The sequence below is a fragment of the Bubalus kerabau genome, chromosome 10 (assembly GCF_029407905.1).
Source record: "Bubalus kerabau isolate K-KA32 ecotype Philippines breed swamp buffalo chromosome 10, PCC_UOA_SB_1v2, whole genome shotgun sequence".
Lineage (NCBI taxonomy): Eukaryota > Metazoa > Chordata > Mammalia > Artiodactyla > Bovidae > Bubalus > Bubalus kerabau.
This window is the reverse complement of record NC_073633.1, coordinates 77,925,240-77,946,407: the sequence shown is the minus strand read 5'-3', so window position 1 is coordinate 77,946,407 and position 21,168 is coordinate 77,925,240. Positions and strand designations below refer to the sequence as shown.

Genomic DNA, 21,168 nt, shown 5'->3' with positions numbered 1-21,168 from the left:
CCAGGCCATGATGTGTGGAAGGGGAACTCAAACAAAGCTTGGGAGTCAAGGAAACTGAGAGCACACTTTAGGGCTGTCAAGGTAGCTGTAACTTAAAGATTAGATTACCAGAAAAGAAAATGCTGCACACAGAGAGAAAACTCTAAAGCAGGGGTTCCAAACATTTTCTGTAAAGGGTAGATAAATTTTTTAGGTTTTGCAGGCTACATGCAGGCTACTTAATTCTGCCATTAAAACATGAAAGCAGACAAAGACAATACATAAATGAACGAGTATGGCTATGTTCCAGAAACTGTAGTTACAGTAACAGGTGGTAGGTGGAACTTGGCCTGTGAGCTGTAAATCTGCCCACCTCTGCTCTAGAGATCTACAGAATGATGTCCTTAACTTTTGCCTGGGTGATGAGCAAATGAGTGTGAATTACTCAAGCTGAAGCTACAATACTTTGGCCACCTGATACAAAGAGTCAACTCACTGGAAAAGACTCCAATGCTAGGAAAGGTTGAGGGCAGGAGGAGACGGGGACAACATAGGATGAGATGGTTGGATGTAATCACTGACTCAATGGACATGATTTGGAGCAAACTCCAGCAGATAGTGAGGGACAGGGAAGCCTGGCGTGCTGCAATCCATGGGGTCGCAAAGAGTTGGATACAACTTAGCAACTGAACTACAACAAATAAAATAACTGGAAAGAAAAAGCTCAAAAAATTCCCCAAACTCATACGACCAGAACAGTTTGAAGTCTCAATAAACAAGGGAAAAAAGCCGCTCCGTACATGGGACATCACATACAGAGCCCTCAAAATGGTATAACTTCAAAGTAGAGCTAAATTAGCCTAACATTTAAATCTCTTCTTAGACCCTGGTGGGCTTCCCTGGTGGCTCAGACAGTAAAGCGTCTGCCTGCAATGCGGGAGACCCAGGTTCAATTCCTGGGTCCGGAAGATCCCCTGGAGAAGGAAATGGCAATCCACTCCAGCACTCTTGCCTGGAAAATCCCATGGACAGAGGAACCTGATAGGCTACAGTCCATGGAGTAGCAAAGAGTCGGACACAACTGAGCAACTTCACTTTCACTTTATAGACCCTAGCAATGCTTAAAAGAAATCCATGCAAGGATCTAACAGATTGCAGGTAACTTAACTACAACCCCAAAGTCTGAAAATATTTAATGAAATGTCATAAATTACCAGGTATTCAAAAACAAGGCAGAAATATATAACCCACACCAGGAGGGGAAAAAACTGTCAATAGAAGCAGACAGAGAAATGACAGAATGGAATTATCAGACAAGGACATTAAAACTAAGTTCTTAAGAAGTGAATAAATTAATGCTTACAGAGGTTAAGAGATCTGCCCACAGTCATACAGTTAATATGTATGTAGTAGAAAAGTCATAATTCAAGCCCCTTATAATAATATCAAAACAAACTTTTTAAAAGAATTCTAAAATATTCAATAAAATTGATTCAATAAAAAATATTTTAATAAAATTCAAATTTATAATTTTAATTATAATGGCTATTCATTTTATAAAAATATTTAATTAAGTCACTTTAAGGTATTCACTATAGTATTATCTTGTTATAAGAATCTACATTTCCTTTAAAATGAGCATATTAACCAAACTTTTATTTTTTTACATATAACTCTTCACAGATTTCTATAATTAAAATTAGAACATACTACAATTTTATTGAAATAACACAAAATACCTGGAGACATTTAAATGCTAAGAGAAAGTAATCACCTCATATCTAATTATAAGACATAATCATTTATCTATGAGTTTCATAAACATGTAAGAATTGCTAAGACTATTTTTAATGTTAATTTGGCTTATTCAAAACACATTTGTAGACAAATCATTAACTCTAATATTACTTGCATTTTCACATGACTTCTTTGATTTCTACACTTTGATTTGCCAGAAAAGTGGAAATTATATGTTAAGAATAGATTTAGTTATATTTGGTCATTTTATTTTTTGTTTTTCAAGCAAACTGGTAATGTGCTTAAGCTATCCAGCACAACTGCAGCTAGAACATAACTGCTGCTAAGTCACTTCAGTCGTGTCTGACTCTGTGCGACCCCTTAGACGGCAGCCACCAGGCTCCCCCGACCCTGGGATTCTCCAGGTAAGAATATTGGAGTGGGTTGCCATTTCCTTCTCCAATGTATGAAAGTGAAAAGTGAAAGTGAAGTCGCTCAGTCGTGTCCGACTCTTAGCGACCCCATAGACTGCAGCCTACCAGGCTCCTCCATCCATGGGATTTTCGAGGCAAAGTACTGGAGTGGGGTGCCATTGCCTTCTCCGAGAACATAACTGACTACTCAGTAAAATTTTTATTTTATTTCAGATACAACTGGATATCAATTTTCTATAACAAATGTTAACAATGAGTTCAATCTTTAAATTAGTTCAAATAATAAGCAATCCTTGAAAACAACTAAATTCTATTTGTTGAAATCAAAAAGCGAATTTATATCACAAATGAGCTCCCTTCTGGTTTACTCACAAATAATATAAAATAAAAACTTTTAAACATCAAGGTTAAAATACTCAAACCTCTGACAACAAATGACATGCTCCCCAATATTGCCTCCCATAATTAACAACAAAGGAACAAAAGCTCTACTTAAAAACAACTTTTAGGTTGTCCTTGTGACTCAGTTTGTTTCCCGTTTGCACACAAAAGTGTAGCAAAGTACAGAACACCATCATGTCTAAAGAAGTGCCAAATTCCCAGCCTTAGATTCTGGTTTCTAATTTTACAACATGATAGCAGTGTCCTTCTTTGCTTCCAAAAGACTAAGCCTTAGTACTTAAATCTGTAGATATGCTGCATGGATATTTAATGATATAAGCTGGTAATAAATGGGAAGGAAAAACTATTACTTTGAGATCTCTTCACTGCCTCCAATAGGAATGATGTAGTAATGGTAACCACATCTACTCTTTAGGGGAAAATATAGTTAGAATTATTTATAAAATAAAAAAGAAACAGAGGTACTAAAATTATATTGTTGGAATTTGAACCAATTAGCTTAAAATAACTTTCCTGGAGAATCGCAGGGACTGGGGAGCCTGGTGGGCTGCCGTCTATGGGGTCGCACAGAGTCCAACACCACTGAAGGGACTTAGCAGCAGCAGCAACTAGCAAACGACTGAGAAACAAAGTTACAATTCCTACTTTAGGAGTGCAAAGAACTATCTCCTCAGAGAAGACAAAATATATACAAATTAAAGTTTCTCCTATTCATGTATAAAACAGTGACTAAGTGGAACTCTCTTAGACATTCAAGTTACAAATTATATATAAATAATTCTTCTAAGGTCCGTCTGCTCAAGGCTATGGTTTTTCCTGTGGTCATGTATGGATGTGAGAGTTGGACTGTGAAGAAAGCTGAGCGCCGAAGAATTGATGCTTTTGAACTATGGTGTTGGAGAAGACTCTTGAGAGTCCCTTGGACTGCAAGGAGATCCAACCAGTCCATTCTGAAGGAGATCAGCCCTGGGATTTCTTTGGAAGGAATGATGCTAAAGCTGAAACTCCAGTACTTTGGCCACCTCATGCGAAGAGTTGACTCATTGGAAAAGACTCTGATGCTGGGAGGGATTGGGGGCAGGAGGAGAAGGGGATGACAGAGGATGAGATGGCTGGATGGCATCACTGACTCGATGGACGTGAGTCTGAGTGAACTCCGGGAGATGGTGATGGACAGGGAGGTCTGGCATGCTGCGATTCATGAGGTCGCAAAGAGTCGGACATGACTGAGCGACTGAACTGAACTGAACTGAAAACTCTACCCCAACATTTTTCATTCACTGAGAGCTTAAATTCTAGGAAATAAAATTCAAGAAATTCAATCACTTTGTGAACACTCCTAACCAAAACATGTCCAATCTCAACTCTACATATTTCAATACATAATAATTAAATCCTCATTTCATACTAATTATTTTATGTCAATTTTTAACCCTTTATATTTCTCTAGGTTTACTAAATAAATAAATCCTGTCTTCTCAGTCACACGGCAAAGGCTTTATTTCCAAAAACCTTAATTACATTTATATGTCTTCCTTGGACCCTCTCCAAGTTCAGCAAATCTGACTTCGTTTGTTGTATTGTGTTTGACTTTTCTTTAAGTACAGCAGCTCAGGAAAAGAAAAGGTCATTGTCTGGCTCCTGTCCCTTAGGTTACCCTCCATACAATCAGTCCGCTACTAGAAGCAATAGTTGAAATCCTAGCTATTCTCAAATGAGGAAGAATTTATGTTTTGTATTTTGAGCATTTTCATTAATTAAATAAGGTATAACAGAAAGAGAATGAGTTTCAGTGCCATCTTTTACAGGTGATCTAACCTCTCTCAGACTCAGTTTTTAGATCAGCAAAAATAGAAATATCATCTATCTCATGGAGATATAAAAACAAAAACATACTGCTGCTAAGTCACTTCAGTCATGTCCAACTATGTGTGACCCCATAGACGGCAGCCCACCAGGCTCCCCCGTCCCTGGGATTCTCCAGGCAAGAACACTGGAGTGAGTTGCCATTTCCTTCTCCAATGTGTGAAAGTGAAGCTGCTCAGTCGTGTCTGACTCTTAGCAATGCCATGGACTGCAGCCTACCAGGCTCCTCTGCCCATGGGATTTTCCAGGTAAGAGTACTGGAGTGAGCTGCCATTGCCTTCTCCAAAAACATGCTGCTGCTGCTGCTGCTGCTAAGTTGCTCAGTCATGTCCGATTCTGTGCGACCCCATAGACAGCAGCCCACCAGACTCCCCCAGTCCCTGGGATTCTCCAGGCAAGAATATTGGAGTGGGTTGCCATTTCCTTCTCCAATGCATGAAAGTGAAAAGTGAAAGTGAAGTCGCTCAGTCGTGTCTGACTCTTAGCGACCCCATGGACTGCAGGCTCCTCCATCTATGAGATTTTCCAGGCAAGAGTACTGGAGTGGGGTGCCCCTGCCTTCTCCCTTTTATTAAAAGAAAACTATCACAGGTCACAAAGTCTTAAGCCATGTTGGGATCCTTGCCTACGTCTATTCAATGAAATCAACCCCTGGGATATAGGTGCTCAATAAATATTACTTTCACCCTGCATTTTAGGAATGATTCTACCAAAAAGTGCAAACTCTTAACTTCATAAACATTTAGATTTTCATCTATATTACGTACCAATCTCCACATTCAGTAATATAATCAATCCACATAAAAACTGTCATTTAAAATTTTCACCATGCCCTTGAACCAAATGCCAAATTTTGCTAAATAATAAACAGTGATAATAAGTATTCCATCACATACTTAAGTTATTTTAATCTCAAAAAGCACTAAAGTAACCTCCCTCCCACCATAAAAAAAAAAAGAAAACAACCAATTTCAGATGGATAATACAAAATTAAACAATAGAGTTCAAAACAAACCCTTAAGAGTGGAAAAACAATACAAAGTGACAAAAGTTATTGAAAATACATGACTAACAGATCCACAACATAAAAAGAACTTAGACATATGAGCAAGAGATGTGAATAAGTATTTCACAAAATAGGGGAGTCAATGCTCAATCTCATTAGTGATCAGTGAAATAAAGTAGATTAAAATCACAAAGCATACATACTCACCAGAATGGTTACAGTGGAAAAAACAGAAAGGCACAAGTGTTGGTAGAAGTACGATTGGTAAAAGCCACTTTGGAAAATGTTTTGGCAGTATCTCCTAAAATTAACATACATAATCACCATGACCAAGTAATTCTACTCTTAGGTGAACAGCCACCAAGAAATGTCTGTACATGTGCACCAGGAAATAAATATAAAAATGTTAGCATTATGTATATTACTGAAACTCAAAACAACCTAAACATCCATCAACAGTAGAACGGATATAGTATAGTCCTCCTATGGAACATTACCCAGCAATTAAAAGTGGAAAAAAAAAAAAAACCTACATCTATATATAAAAACATGGATGAATCTCACAAATATAAGATGGACAGGCAAAACATTAATCAGGTTAAGGCATACATGCTTAGATGCTAAAGTTATTTAAAAGAGCTAGATAGGGACTGCCATAGAAGACAAGAGTCCCTATTTTGGGGAAAAGGAGTGGGGTGCAGGCTAGATGTAAGAAGTCATGAGGAGGACTTCGAGAGCACTGAGAATACTTTTTTCTTTTAGCCATGTGATGGTTACACAGATATTCACTTTGTGATAATTCACTAAGCTATATGGTTTGGTTCTATGCACTTCTGTATATCTGCATTACATTTCACCAAACAAAAGGTTGTAAAAATGAGGAAGGGAAGAAGAAAGAAAATAAATACCAAGGTCACAACACTATCTGGAAAGATATTTAATATATTAAGCTGAATACTAAGGTCAAATGAAATGTAAGCACACAAAAAGGTGCTCAACATTAGTCATCAGGGAAATGCAAATTAAAAACCATGAGATACCACGATACACCTGTTTAGAATGCCTAAAATACTAAAATTCTTAATGCTGAGGATGCAGAGCAACTGGAATACTCAATGCTGATAGGAATGCAAACTGGTATATGCCCTTTAAAAAATAGTTTGGAAATTTTTTACAAAGCTAAATATATCTTTCTCATATATAAATCATGAATCTCCTTCTTAGTATTATTTACCCACAACAAATTAAAACTTACCTATACAACTGTACAGAGAAGGCAATGGCACCCCACTCCAGTACTCTTGCCAGGAAACTTCCATGGACAGAGGAGCCTGGTAGGCTGCAGTCCATGGGGTCGCTAAGAGTCGGACACGACTGAGCGACTTCACTTTCACTTTTCACTTTCATGCACTGGAGAAGAAAATGGCAACCCACTCCAGTGTTCTTGCCTGGAGAATCCCAGGGACGGGGGAGCCTGGTGAGCTGCCGTCTATGGGGTGGCACAGAGTCGGACACGACTGAAGCGACTTAGCAGCAGCATACAACTGCAAGCAAATGCTTATAGCAGCTTTGTTGATAATCATAACCAAGGAAACAACCCACATGAAAGAATTTTGAGGAGTAATGGAACTGCTCTACATTATGATTTTACGATCGCTATACTGTTCTGCATCTGGCAAGATCCTATACATCACAAAGACTGACCTTTGTTGTATGTAAATTTAAAAAATAAATTTCAAAAAACTGTAGAACAAAATACTATGGTCAAAGCAATGCCACAGATTTCCAAGATATCAATATGCCAAATTTATCATAAAATTCCCCAAAATTCAAGAATCGTAAAAATATGTATTACTTAATTATACAATATAAAGAGATTATAATTCACTTAGACATTTAAACTATAATAACAACAAAAAGCATTACTTGTAAAATGACTGTTGCACTTGGTTTAGCATTTTATATACATATTTTAATCATCCAAATAATCATATAAATCTACAATTATCTCAACTTTACCAATGAGGAAACAATTTCAGAAAGAGCAAAGTAACATTTTACCCATAGATACACATCTAGTGAATTGTGAAGCTGGTATTTAATCCCACTGTATCTTAGTCTTTCCAAGCCCATTTTCTTTCCTCTATACTTTCTTTTTAGTTCAGAGTGAAAGTGAAAGTGAAGTCGGTCAGTCCTGTCCGACTCTTTGTGACCCCGTGGACTGCAGGCCCCCAGGCTCCTGCGTCCATGGGATTTCCCAGGCAAGAATACTGGAGTGGGTTGCCATTTCCTTCTCCAGGGGATCTTCCCGACCCAGGGATCGAACCCGGGTCACCCGCATTGCGGGCAGACACTTTAACCTCTGAGCCACCAGGGAAGGGAAGCCCTTTGGTAATTCCTTAAAATGAGTAGTGTGTTCCTTTACATTATGGAAAGTGAAAGTGAAGTCGCTCAGTTGCGTCCGACTCTGCGACCCTGTGGACTGTAGCCCACCAGGCTCCTCTGTCCATGGGATTCTCCAGACAAGAATAGTGGAGTGGGTTGCCATTTCCTTCCCCAGAGGATCTTCCCAACCCAGGGATCAAACCCAGGTCTCCTACATTGCAGGCAGATGGTTTATCCTCTGAGCCACCAGGGAAACCCCCCTACATTATTATGTAAAAATATGCTCAAACTTCCTACATTTGTAAGCTTAAAATAGATTATGAATATTTTGTATTTTTCAGGTGCCCACATAACCACAAGTATACAAAACAAAGTTAAAATATACAACTTCTGTCCTCAAGGTGTTTATAAATCTAATTAGCTGGCAAACATATGACAAAGTAGGCAATTTTAAAACTTAAAAACAATAGCTGAGTAGTAGAAACATGGTTAGTGTGAGCACCTTATAATAACAAAATAATTCTAATTGCTTCCTCCCATCCCTTGTATCATCAGTCATTCATTTCACTTATATATAAGGACCTGTGTGAATAAGTATACATGTGTATATATACATATACACACACAAGCAAACATAGTCAAACAGTGTTACTATTATTTTAAACTGTTATCTGTTAGAGCAATTAAGCACAAGAAAAATAAAAGTTTTATTTTATCTTCATTCATTTCTTCTGCAATGCTTTCTCTTCTGGATTTCTCATCTATATCAAATTCCTAGCCTCTAAAGAACCTTTTTTAACATTTCTTTCAAAAATGATCCACTAGCAAAAAATTCTCTATTTTTCTCTTATGATCTTTATTTTTCCTTTACTTTTAAAGTATAATTTTACACAGTACATTATTCTAGGCTGGTGGCTTTTCTCTCTCAATACCTTAAATATTTCATTCCACTATCTTGTTTGCATGGTTTCTGAGGAAAAGCCAGATATAACTCTTATCTTTGCTCCTCTATAGGAGGAGCTTCTTCAGGAGTTTTTTCTCTTTATCTTCAATTTTCTATAATTTGAAAATAATATCCCTAGGTATAAGGATTTTTTTTTTGCCATTTATCCTACTTGATGTTCTCTGAACTCTCTGGATCTTTGGTTTGGTATCTGATGTTGATTTAGGAAAATTCTCAGTTGTTATAGTTTCAAATATTTCTTCGGTTCCTTTCTCTCTTCTCTGGTATTGCCAGAATTCTTGTGTTGTACCTTTTGTCGTCATCCCACAGACCTTGCAATATTCTGTTCTGGGCTTTTATTCCCCCCGGGCTTTTTCTCTTTGGTTTCCAGTTTTCAAGAATTCAACTGATATATCCTCTTGCTCAAAGACTCTTTCCTCATGCATGTCCAATCTACTAATAAGCCATCAAAAGCACTCTTCACTTCTGTTAGAGTTTCTTTTTTCTCTAGCATTTCTTTTCAGTTCTTTTTTAGAATTTCCATCTCTCTGCTTATATTGCCCACCTGTTCTTGCATGTTATCTACTTTATCCATTAGCACGCTTAGCATATTAATCACAGTTGTTTCAAATTCCCAGTCTGATAATTCCAATGCCCCTGTCATATCTAATTCTCATGCTTGCTCGGTCTCTTCCAACTGTGTCTTCTGCCTTTTGATATATCTTGTAATTTTTTTTTTCCTTGACAGCCAGACATGACACACTGAGTAGAACAAACTGTTGTAAACAGGTCTTTAGAAATGCAAGGTATCAGTGAAAAAGTTGGCTTACAGCTCAACATTCAGAAAACTAAGATCATGGCATCCGATCCCATCACTTCATGGCAAATAGATGGGGAAACAGTGACAGACTTTATTTTGGGGGGCTCCAAAATCACTGCAGATGGTGATTGCAGCCATGAAATTAAAAGACACTTGCTCCTTGGAAGAAAAGCTATGACAAACCTAGCCGACATGTTAAAAAGCAGAGACATTACTTTGCCAACAAAGGTCCATCTAGTCAAGGCTATAGTTTTTCCAGTAGTCATGTATGGATGTAAAAGTTGGACCACAAAGAAAGTTGAGCACCGAAGAATTGATGCTTTTGAACTGTGGTGTTGGAGAAGACTCTTGAGAGCCCCTTGAACTGCCAGGATATCCAACAGGTTCATTCTAAAGGAAATCAGTCCTGAATATTCATTGGAAGGACTGATGCTGAAGCTGAAATTCCAATACTCTGGCCACCTGATGCGAAGAACGCACTCATTGGAAAAGACCCTGATGCTGGGAAAGACTGAAGGCGGGAGGAGAAGGGACAACAGAGGATGAACTGGTTGGATGGAATCACCGACTCTATGAACATGAGTTTGAGCAGGCTCCAGGAGTTGGTGAATGGACAGGGAGGCCTGGCATGCTGCAGTCCATGGGGTTGCAAAGAGTTAGACACAACTGAGAGACCCTGCATTCAGATGTTTGTATCTTTCCTTTTCTCCTTTGCTTTTCGCTTCTCTTCTTTTCACAGCTATTTGTAAGGCCTCCCCAGACAGCCATTTTGCTTTTTTGCATTTCTTTTCCATGGGGATATTATTGATCCCTGTCTCCTGTACAATGTCACGAATATGCAGATGACACCACCCTTATGGCAGAAAGTGAAGAGGAACTAAAAAGCCTCTTGGTGAAAATGAAAGAGGAGGGTGAAAAAGTTGGCTTAAAGCTCAACATTCAGAAAACGAAGATCATGGCATCTGGTCCCATCACTTCATGGCAAATAGATGGGGAAACAGTGGAAACAGTGCCAGACTTTATTTTTTGGGGCTCCAAAATCACCGCAGATGGTGATTGAAGCCATGAATTTAAAAGACGCTTACTCCTTGGAAGGGAAGTTATGACCAACCTAGATAGCATATTCAAAAGCAGAAACATTACTTTGCCAATAAAGGTCCATCTAGTCAAGGCTATGGTTTTTCCTGTAGTCATGTATGGATGTGAGAGTTGGACTGTGAAGAAAGCTGAGTGCCAAAGAATTGATGCTTTTGAACTGTGGTATTGGAGAAGACTCTTGATAGAGTCCCTTGGACTGCAAGGAGATCCAACCAGTCCACTCTAAAGGTGATCAGCCCTGGGTGTTCTTTGGAAGGAATGATGCTAAAGCTGAAATTCCAGTACTTTGGCCACCTCATGTGAAGAGTTGACTCATTGGAAAAGACTCTGATGCTGGGAGGGATTGGGGGCAGGAGGAAAAGGGGATGACAGAGGATGAGATTGGCTGGATGGCATCACCGACTTGATGGACGTGAGCATGAGTGAACTCCAGGAGTTGGTGATGGACAGGGAGGTCTGGCGTGCTGCAATTCACGGGGTTGCAAAGAGTCGGACACAACTGAGTGACTGAACTGAACTGAGCGACTGAACTGAAGTGACGGTATCAGGGATGATAGAATAATTTATAGTCCTAGTCCTATAATAAGGTCTAAGTCTTTTAGAAAGCCTATGTTTCTGGACTGTGAACTTCACACACACTTCTCAATCTCCCTGCCATCAGGTGGGGCAGGACGATTAGAGTGAATTGAAGTTGTATATTTCCCTTCTTCAACATTTAAGACTGGAGCAGTTATAGTTGGATATTTCCCTTCACCCAGACCAGTTAGGCTCTGATAAAACTCAGTTAGACTCTGGTAAAATAGTTTATCCTAGAGGGCAAATCTTGTTAGGAAGAACAGAATGCTCTGGCACATCTTAAAATGGCTCCCCTTTTTTCCCTCATCTGTCAAAAGCATGAGGGGATTTTTCTGATATACACTGAGAAAATCTGGTTGAAACACAACAGGTAAGACTCACAAAAAGTGTGGGGCCTCTGATGATTCATTTCCCCTGGAGTTTTTAACTCTCAGAGTTGCCCATACTGAGCCTTCAGTAATTTGTGAACCAATTCGGGTTTCCCTACACCAGCACTGGTCCCCAGCAGGGCTGCTGTTCTGGTGAGCTGTGATTCACTGTAGTCTCTGTTGGTCTCTTCAATTTTAAGGGCAGTGGCTTGCTTTGTGACCTCTCTGTACTAAAAAACACGTGTTGATTTTTCAGTGGGTTTTAAGTTTTATTTGTTGTCAGGTTGGAATGGCATTTTCCAAGCTTCTCACATGCCATACCAGAAACCAGAAGTCTTTATTTTAAGAAATGTTTTTCTATACCACAAGCTTAAAAACTTACAAAGAATAATAAAACACATGCAAATTCAATATCATATAGAACAAAACTGTGTTGCATACTCTGTAAATTATTATTTTTCACTTTCTTCTTATACTGCATGTATTTTTATTTCTAGTCATGTAGCCTAGATCAGACACATCTTAAATAGTTGAATCTTCCAGTTTATCTGTAAAAATCAATATAAAGTTATAAAGTATAATACTTAACATATATGTTCCAAATAAACAATAAAATACAGCTTACCATTTTGATGCCTGTGGAAAACGTCCCTGGTTTTATAGGTTTAGGTTTCTCAATTTGCATTTCCAATTGGGTAGATCTATCTTTATGCTGAGCCAAAAGTAGAGCAACGGGGAGATCAGAACTCTCCTGTAAGAGAAGTTTAAGTGCAGTGTGAAAGTTAAAAAGAAAGAACTAAAGAGCAACCAGTCTTTTATTTTAAATTATGCCTTTCCATAAGAACTTGATGTCAACCTAAATATTCACTTTATGGAGAACACTTTACAAAAAACTTTAACATTCTATAATAAGAAAAGGCTGTTTTAGACTCATAAATCAAAATAACCTACAAAAATGGATTTTTATAAAATCCACATTAAAGACAATATAATAGGGTCTTATTTCATCTAGTGAAACCAACCATATATTTATTAAAATAAAAAAAATTAGAAGCTAATCACAAAGAGAGTAGTACAAAGTACTATAACCTAGATCAGATGTTTATCTAAGACACATTCTTTTAACCAGTGAATTCAGACTGGCTTGAAATTGTTTCCCATTAGATTTCACCTGAGGCCGTTTGGAAATGATCCCTGTTCTGTTTTTTGTACAATGGAATGACTGTTAAATACAACCAAAAGTACGTTTATTTTCTCCTTTAATACTTACTTTTATAAATTAAATCTAAATTTTTTAATTAGCAAAATAATAGTAAACATTTTTAATATCTTATATTGATACTAAAACAGGGCCACTATCTATACAAATCTGCATACACACATATTAATAACATCATCAAATAACTAACTCTTATATGTAAACTGTTATTTATCCTATTTAAAATGAAGTCTTCTTACATGTTTAAAGTGCTACACAGCTAAGATCTAAACTAAATGTACCCAAAGCATTTTCCCTTCTGAGATGTCAGTTAAATAAGAACACAGAAACACATGCAGAAGGAAACCAGGAAGGAAGGAGGTCATACACAAAGAGACACACTGCTCTCTATATCAGTAAACAGAAAGAAAGGTACAAATACATTTCTATCTCTTATACCAAGGTGACCTATGAAAATAAAGTCATCAAATGGTCTAACAAATTTTTAAAATAGTAACTACCCAGAATTTAATCCTGAAAAAACTATGTTGTTAAACATTTTGTAATATAAAAGTGAAGATATAGTAGAACCTATTTTCTTTCTAAACTCAACAACTTAATATTTTGGGGCACAAATATGGCTAATGAATATATTTGAAAGACTTGTTTAAAGGTTATAGTACAGAAGAAATTCAAATAACAAGCCAATTATTTCAACAGCATCATCCTAGAATAAATCTGTTTTTCAAAACTTTGCAACAGAAGTGGTTTGCAAAAGCAAATGTTTTAAAGACGAAAACTTTCAAAAGTAAATGGAAAAACACAAATTTTATTTATAATGCAGAACTTTATTAAGAAGCAAAATTCTTGAGACTTGGTTTTAGCAATAATGAAGGAAAATGAATAAAATTCTAGAAGAATATACTTCAATACCTCTCATATATTCTACAACAAAGCATTAGTAATAATTAATCATATAGTATTGGGACTTTCCTGGTGGCCTGGGAAGCATGGCATTACTGTGAATTCCCACAGCTATTTGAGATTCCCATTAGAAATTTTGTAATAAGATGTCAACTTAAAGGGCATTTTAAATGGGCAGTGGCCCAAAGTATCTTTTAAAATCTCTTACTATCATTTCACATGTAAAAACTAAAAGAAGAAAAATAAATTTTCTTGGCTAAAAAGCTAAATCATTGCTTCCTAATTAATACTCTAAGTGAATTCAAATTCCATACCTAGTACTTACTCTAAAAAGTAAAAGTTCTTACATAAAAGCAAAACAATATGTGCACTTCAGAAAAAGCTGCTAATCAATACTATGCCTGTTTTAATTCTGGTTTCACTTTCCTATAAAAGAACCAGAATATTAAAATATATTGGTAAAACAGCTGAAATTTAATAAAAATAAGTATTCTAGAAATCTAAAACTAATTTTGCTACAAAGGCAATACAATTTACTTCAAATCTGCTATACTCTACTTTAGCAATCAAAACTTTGGAGTCTGAAAATCTTGTAAATGTTAAGAAAGAAATAAGTAGGCGTTTACACATCAACAAAATCTATAGAGTAAAATAAATTATGGGAAACATATATGCTCTTAGGAATACAGAGAATGCAGATTCAGCCTTTCAAGTTATTGGTTGGCCAAAAAGTTTGTTCAGGCTCTCCCGTAGTATCTTATGGAAAAATCCAAATGAACTTTTTGGCCAACCCAGTATTTCATTCTTAGCTTTCCATTTTTACCCTGAAAGGGTCCCTAAGCTATTTAATAGCCTGAAGGTACAATGCTCAATATTTAAAGAAATTTTAATTAAGACTACCTGTAATACTCATTAAAAGCTTTATAGTGACCATTTTGAAAGATTATTTTAACTGACTTTGAGCAAGCCATCTGGCAAACAATATTCTAATAAAAATGAGCTACTGCATTTGACAATATTAGCCCTAGCAAAATTTAAGACATAATCTGAAGAGAAGTGTCTAACAGGAATATAAAAATATTTAATAAGTCAGGACCTGTTTAAAAATCTTTTTTCAAATAGCTTTTAGGAAAAAAAAAAAACAAAACCCTGAATTTACAGTTAGGATTAAATAAATGAACTTTTTAGGCAACATTTTAAGTCATACAGATTAAGACCATAACATTAAAACTCTGTCACATAGAGTATAATGTAATGCCAATACTTTTTTAAAAGGTTAAAAAGTGACTTTTAGCATAAGGACCAAAAACAGGAGAAGAAAAACTAATAAGGAGTACTTGTACTAGTTGTCTAAATTAGATCCAGAGAATCATTTTAAGATTTAAGCTACTAGATATATTTATAATACAGTCTTTCTAAATAAAATTTAACATATGAACATACATAGAAAAAATACAATGCATTCTTTTACATACTTAATAAAGATTCAGGAAAATAAAAAGAAATTTAATGAATTCTTTCAATTAGTCGACAAGGATGAAATGGATGTTAACATTTTAACAAAAAATTTTTAATAAATATTCAAAAATTAAAGTAACAATCTTTAAAAATAAATTTGAAAATGAAAACCAGAAATTCAAATTGAATTGGTATTCAAACCAATCTGCTGTAATTAATTGTTCTAATGAATACAGTAAATTGTTAAAGATTATTTAACCACTATGTTACATGATCTAAACAGTGAAGAAAGTATGCACAGTAATGACTTGCAGGTGAGGAAAACAGGAAGGGGAGGGCAGTTCTTAACAAAAACCAATATTAACTCCAGATTATACACAATGTACAACACTGGCAGTTGCAGCTCAAAAGCCAAAAGCAGCTCAATGAGGCACCAAAATTTCATGCTAAAAGACTAAAGATAAAAAGAATATACAAAAAGAGTCGCTGTGCAAAACTAGCTAATCTCAAAATAAAAACTAAAAATTCTTAATAATAAATGGAACATTTTTAGAAAGTTAGAGTGTATATTTGTCTTAAATCTAAGTTCAGTATTTGGAATTAATGTATAGAGGAAAGCATTAATAATGTACAAAGGAAAGAAAATCATGTTCCTCTTTATATAAAATGATGAGAGAAAGAACCTTCCAAAAAAAACCTGTAACATGAAGCTTTACAAATTCATTCTTTAAAGTTTTTAATGTCTCACAGGCGACATGTCCACAAAAAATGTAAAACACAATATGTATCATTTCAACTGTTAAAGCCACAACTTCCAGTTAATAGTTTCAAAAAAATTAATGGAAGTTACTAACAACAAAAAAAAAATCTTCCATGCTATACATTGCTATTTTCATTTTTTTGCTTTGGACTACACTGTGTGGTTTGTGGGATCTCAGTTCCTGATCAGGGACTGAACCTGGGCCATGACACTCAAAGTGCCGAATCCTAACCATTTAGACCACCAGGGAATTCCTTGTCCTCATTTTTAGAACCAAGTTTATGCTCCACTCATACAAAGCACATAGGGTTTATGATAAGCATTTACTGTCTAAGCTTCACTAAGGTCCTTACTTTCTCACCTACTTCTAATTTATTAGGTTGGTGCAAAAGTAATTGCAGTTTTACATTGTTGAATTTGTCTAATACTGGAATACATCATTAAATAAATTTAGTTATGTTATACATCATTTTAATGTGCATTTCTCACTTTATACTTTTGGTTAATCACATTACTTACTGTTTATTTTATATTTATTTTAGTCTACAGAAATGACATTAGACAAAAAGAAAATTTGAGCAACTTTTCTTATTTGAGTTCAAAATAGGTTGTAAAGCAGCAGAGACAACTTGCAACATTAACAACGCATCTGACCCAGGAACTGCTAACAAATGTACAGTGCAGTGGTGGTTCAAGAAGTTTTGCAAAGGAGAAGAAAGACTTGAAGATGAGGAGTACAGTGGCCAGCTATCAGAAGTTAACAATAACCAAGAGCATCATCAAAGCTGATCCTCTTATAACTACATGAGACGTTGCCAAAGAACTCAATGTCGACCATGCTATGGTTGTTCAGCATTTGGAGCAATTTGGAAAGGTGAAAAAGCTTGATAAGTGAGTGTCTCATAAGCTGACCAAAAATCAAAAAAAACTGTCATTTTGAGGTGTCATCTTCTCTTATTCTACACAACAGCAATGAACCATTTCTCGATTGGATTGTGATGTGAGAGGAAAAGTGGATTTTATCCAACAACCAGTGATGACCAGCTCAGCGGCTGGACCAAGAAGCAGCTTCAAAGCACTTCCCAAAGCCAAAACTTGCACCAAAAAAAGGTCATGGTCACTGGAGGTCTGCTGCCAGTATGACCCACTCACTACAGCTTTCTGAATCCTGGTGAAACCATTACATCAGAGAAGTATATTGAGCAAATTGATGATATGCACTAAAAACTGCAATACCTGCAGCCGGCATTGGTCAATAGAATGAGTCCAATTCTCCACCACAACGCCCCACCACATGTCATACAACCAAAGTTTCAAAAGTTGAACAAATCGGGCTACAAAGTTTTGCCTCATCCACCACATTCACCTCACCTCTCACCAACTGACTACAATTTCTTCAAGCATCTTAATAATTTTTTGCAGGGAAAAACACTTCCACAACCAGCAGGAGGCAGAAAATGATTTCCAAGAGTTCATCAAATCCTGAAGCAGGGATTTTTATGCTACAGGAATAAACAAACATTTCTCGTTGGCAAAAATGTGTTGCTTGTAATGGCTCCTATTTTGATTAACAAAGATGTGTTTGAACCTAGTTAAAATGATTTAAAATTCATGGTCTGAAGCCATAAATACTTTTGCACCAAACTAATAAATAATCTTGCTTTCTCTTTTTATTCCTGGTTATATGGCTTAAATGCGTTTAGGGCAAAAGCACAGTAGAAAAATATACACATACACATTCACCTGGTCACAGAATAACAAACAGCATAGCAACTAGTAGACTGAAGAGTTAAGTAGGTTAATAACACGTGGAAATTAATTATGTAGCTAGAAAGGGGAAAGGAAGAATGTAAAAAGCCTTTACTGGAAAGGACAATTTCCATGTTGCGATTTCATTAGTATTACATTGGTTTATAAGCATCAAATAATATATTCTCAAATCCATGAAACATTTCATAAACCTTGGTTGCAATTCCTGCTATTATCGAATAATGTTGACTACTTGGGCAACTAACAACTAGAAAACACCAATAACTTGCAAGACATTACCATTTCTTTCAAATGTATTTTCCCCATGCAAAAATACAAAATACAGTTCTCACAGAGTAACCAGTCACTAAAACTTCAGCATGAAGCCAAAATACTTGAAAATGAGCTAGTTATTAGAAAATGAGTATCAATCAGGAGAAAAGTGCTCTGAAAACATGTTTTAGTCAGTAAGCTTAGAAACACATCAACACCCTATTAATAGTAAACTAGCTTATGTTAATTATAGTATTGCTCTGTTATCTGAAAATAAAATGGATATTAACAAACATTTGAAAAAATAAATAAATAGGGCCTTCCTTGAAGGTTCAGTGATTAAGAATCTGCCTCCCATGCAAGGGACATGGGCTCAATCTCTGACATGCTGCAGAACAAGAAAGCCCATGTGCCACAATTACTGAAGCCTGCGAGCCTAGAGCCCGTGCTATGCAACAAGAGAAGCCACTGCGATGAGAAGCCCATGCACCACAATGAAGAGCAGTCTCCACTTGTCAGAACTAGAGAAAGCCCACATGCAGCAACCAACATGCAGCACAGCCAATACATAAATCAATCAATAAATAAAGGGATAGAAGGTGAATACATGAGCACAAACTATAGAAATGCTATTTAAATACCATCACCCAGCATAAGAGGAAAGATAAACCCTGAAGACAAATGTTTTTATCACAATCAACATTAATACATACCAGTTCATCTAAAAAAGCCTGCTTATTCTTCCTTTTGAGAATCTGCTGCATTTGTTCTTCTTTTTGTATAAATAGTCTTCTTTGTTCATTTTCCTGTCTTTCTACTTCTAAAGCTTCTTCCAATTCCTCCTGTTCCCGAGTCTGAAACAGTAACGTTCATATATGGCATGAAATAAATTTAGTAACCAAAACTAAATCTAATACTCCATACTACCTTTTTTCGAGGCATAAATTGCACTAGTCACTAATTGTTTAATAGTGCAGCAGCAGCTCCACTTTAAAAGAACTAATTTTCTTTCATGTAGACATGTTACCATTAAAGAGAATGACATCTAGCACTAAATGAAATCTAAACAAAGTACACTTATCCCAGCTGCAGAAATGTGGAAACTGCTTTAGAAGACTTTATTTAGGAAATTTAACAAAGAAAGCAAAACAAAAACCCAACAACAACAAAGAGAACATCTCCATATAGAACTATTAATTGAACAACTCCATATAAAAGACGGGTTCATTTAATAGAAACAATTTTTAAAATACATAAGATAATGAAAAGTTATCATAGTACTTAACGTCTTTATTCCAAATTAAATCTTTCTGATGCTTGAGTTCCAAATAGCATTCATTTAAGGTAAGTTATGAAAAACTGAAGTTATTTTCTAACACAAGTATATAAATTTCAAGGGTCTTCTCTGTGGACTAAAAAATTCAAAATCCAAAGCTAATATGTAGAGAGAATGAACTACAGTCCTACATTACTTCCCTTTTATGAAGTTCCTTAGAAATACCAAATACTTCCAGACTCCGAAATTTATTCCAACCCTAAATCATATTTAAAAGCAGTATTACAAGCAATAAATGCTGGACAGGGTGTGGAGAAAATGGAACCCTTTTACACTATTGGTGGGAATGCAAACTAGTACAGCCACTATGGAGAACAGTATGGAGATTCCTTAAAAAACTGGAAATAGAACTGCCTTATGACCCACCAATCCCACTGCTGGGCATACACACCGAGGAAACCAGAATTGAAAGAGACACATGTACCCCAATGTTCATCGCAGCACTGTTTATAATAGCCAGGACATGGAAACAACCTAGATGTCCATCAGCAGATGAATGGATAAGAAAGCTGTGGTCCATATACACAATGGAATATTACTCAGCCATTAAAAAGAATACATCTGAATCAGTTCTAATGAAGTGGATGAAACTGGAGCCTATTATACAGAGTGAAGTAAGCCAGAAAGAAAAACACCAATACAGTATACTAACACATATATATGGAACTTAGAAAGATGGTAACGATAACCCTGTATATGAGACAGCAAGGGAGACACAGATGTATAGAACAGTCTTTTGGACTCTGTGGGGGAGGGAGAGGGTGGAATGATTTGGGAGAATGGCATTGAAACATGTATAATATCATGTATGAGGCGAATCGCCAGTCCAAGTTCGATGCATGATGCTGGTTGCTTGGGGCTGGTGCATTGGGATGGCCTGGGAGAATGGTATGGGGAGGGAGGAGGGGGGGAGGGTTCAGGATGGGGAACACGTGTATACCTGTGGCGGATTCATGTTGATGTATGGCAAAGCAAATACAATATTGTAGAGTAATTAACCTCCAACTAAAATAAATAAATTTATATTTTTTAAAAAAAGCAGTATTATACCAACTCTTTGTTCTTTAAGTCTTATGAATGAGAAATATAGTAATATCTGAATGGCTTTATTTTAAATCCTGACTGTTGCTCTTAAAAATGCAATGCTGCTGCCAAGTCATTTCAGTCGTATCTGACTCTGTGCAACCCCATAGACGGCAGCCCACCAGGCTCCCCCGTCCCTGGGATTCTCCAGGCAAGAACACTGGAGTGGGTTGCCATTTCCTTCTCCAATGCATGAAAGTGAAAAGTGAAAGTGAAGTCACTCAGTCATATCTGACTCTTAGCAACTCCATGGACCACAGCCTACCAGGCTCCTCCGTCCACGGGATTTTCCAGGCTAGAGTACCGGAGTGGGGTGCCATTGCCATACCTTTATTTAATTCAACATAATACTGAGAATTTATGGCACCTTGAGGCAAATACAGAATACAGGGAGCGAGTATAATATGTTTTGGAATCACTAACATGAATTAACAGAGATCTCACAGAAAAGTGTATTTTTATGTAAAATAATATTTACATATTATTAATCTCTGTTAATCTAATCTGTTAAGATTATATCAATTCACAAATTAGATATACTCCCAGAAATAAACAAGTTTCCCAAATGAAAAAATATTTCCCTTATAATTCAAACTCAGTATATCCAAAATTAAGTTCAGCATTTGGTTTCCGAAAGCTAATCATTCTCCTGTATTCCTGATTTCTGCTAACTTCACACCCATCTCTCAGTCAACTCAAGTTGAAACCTCAAAGTCATCTTTATTACTCCTTCTCCCTCAACCCCATCCCCCTTAAATTAAGTCAGTTGCTAA

At 36.3% G+C, this 21,168-nt stretch overlaps 1 protein-coding gene across 5 annotated transcripts in view; it reads right to left on the bottom strand.

Annotated features, from left to right (window-relative positions):
• Positions 1-21,168, bottom strand: part of MNAT1 (MNAT1 component of CDK activating kinase) — a 211,384-nt gene that overhangs the window by 111,905 nt on the left and 78,311 nt on the right. For 2 of the 5 annotated variants that reach the window (XR_008699570.1, XM_055538257.1), the window contains exons 5-7: positions 18,690-18,830; positions 12,240-12,365; positions 5,632-5,725 (exon numbers count right to left, since the gene is read on the bottom strand). Coding sequence is in view for 4 of the 5 variants with exons in the window: in XM_055538257.1 (XP_055394232.1) it covers positions 5,632-5,725; positions 12,240-12,365; positions 18,690-18,830 (361 nt within the window). In the remaining variant the exon portion in view is untranslated. Of the gene's footprint in view, positions 1-3,659; positions 3,848-5,631; positions 5,726-12,239; positions 12,366-18,689; positions 18,831-21,168 lie in introns of those variants that run through there. The other 3 variants (XM_055538256.1, XM_055538255.1, XM_055538254.1) reach the window with 2 other exon arrangements.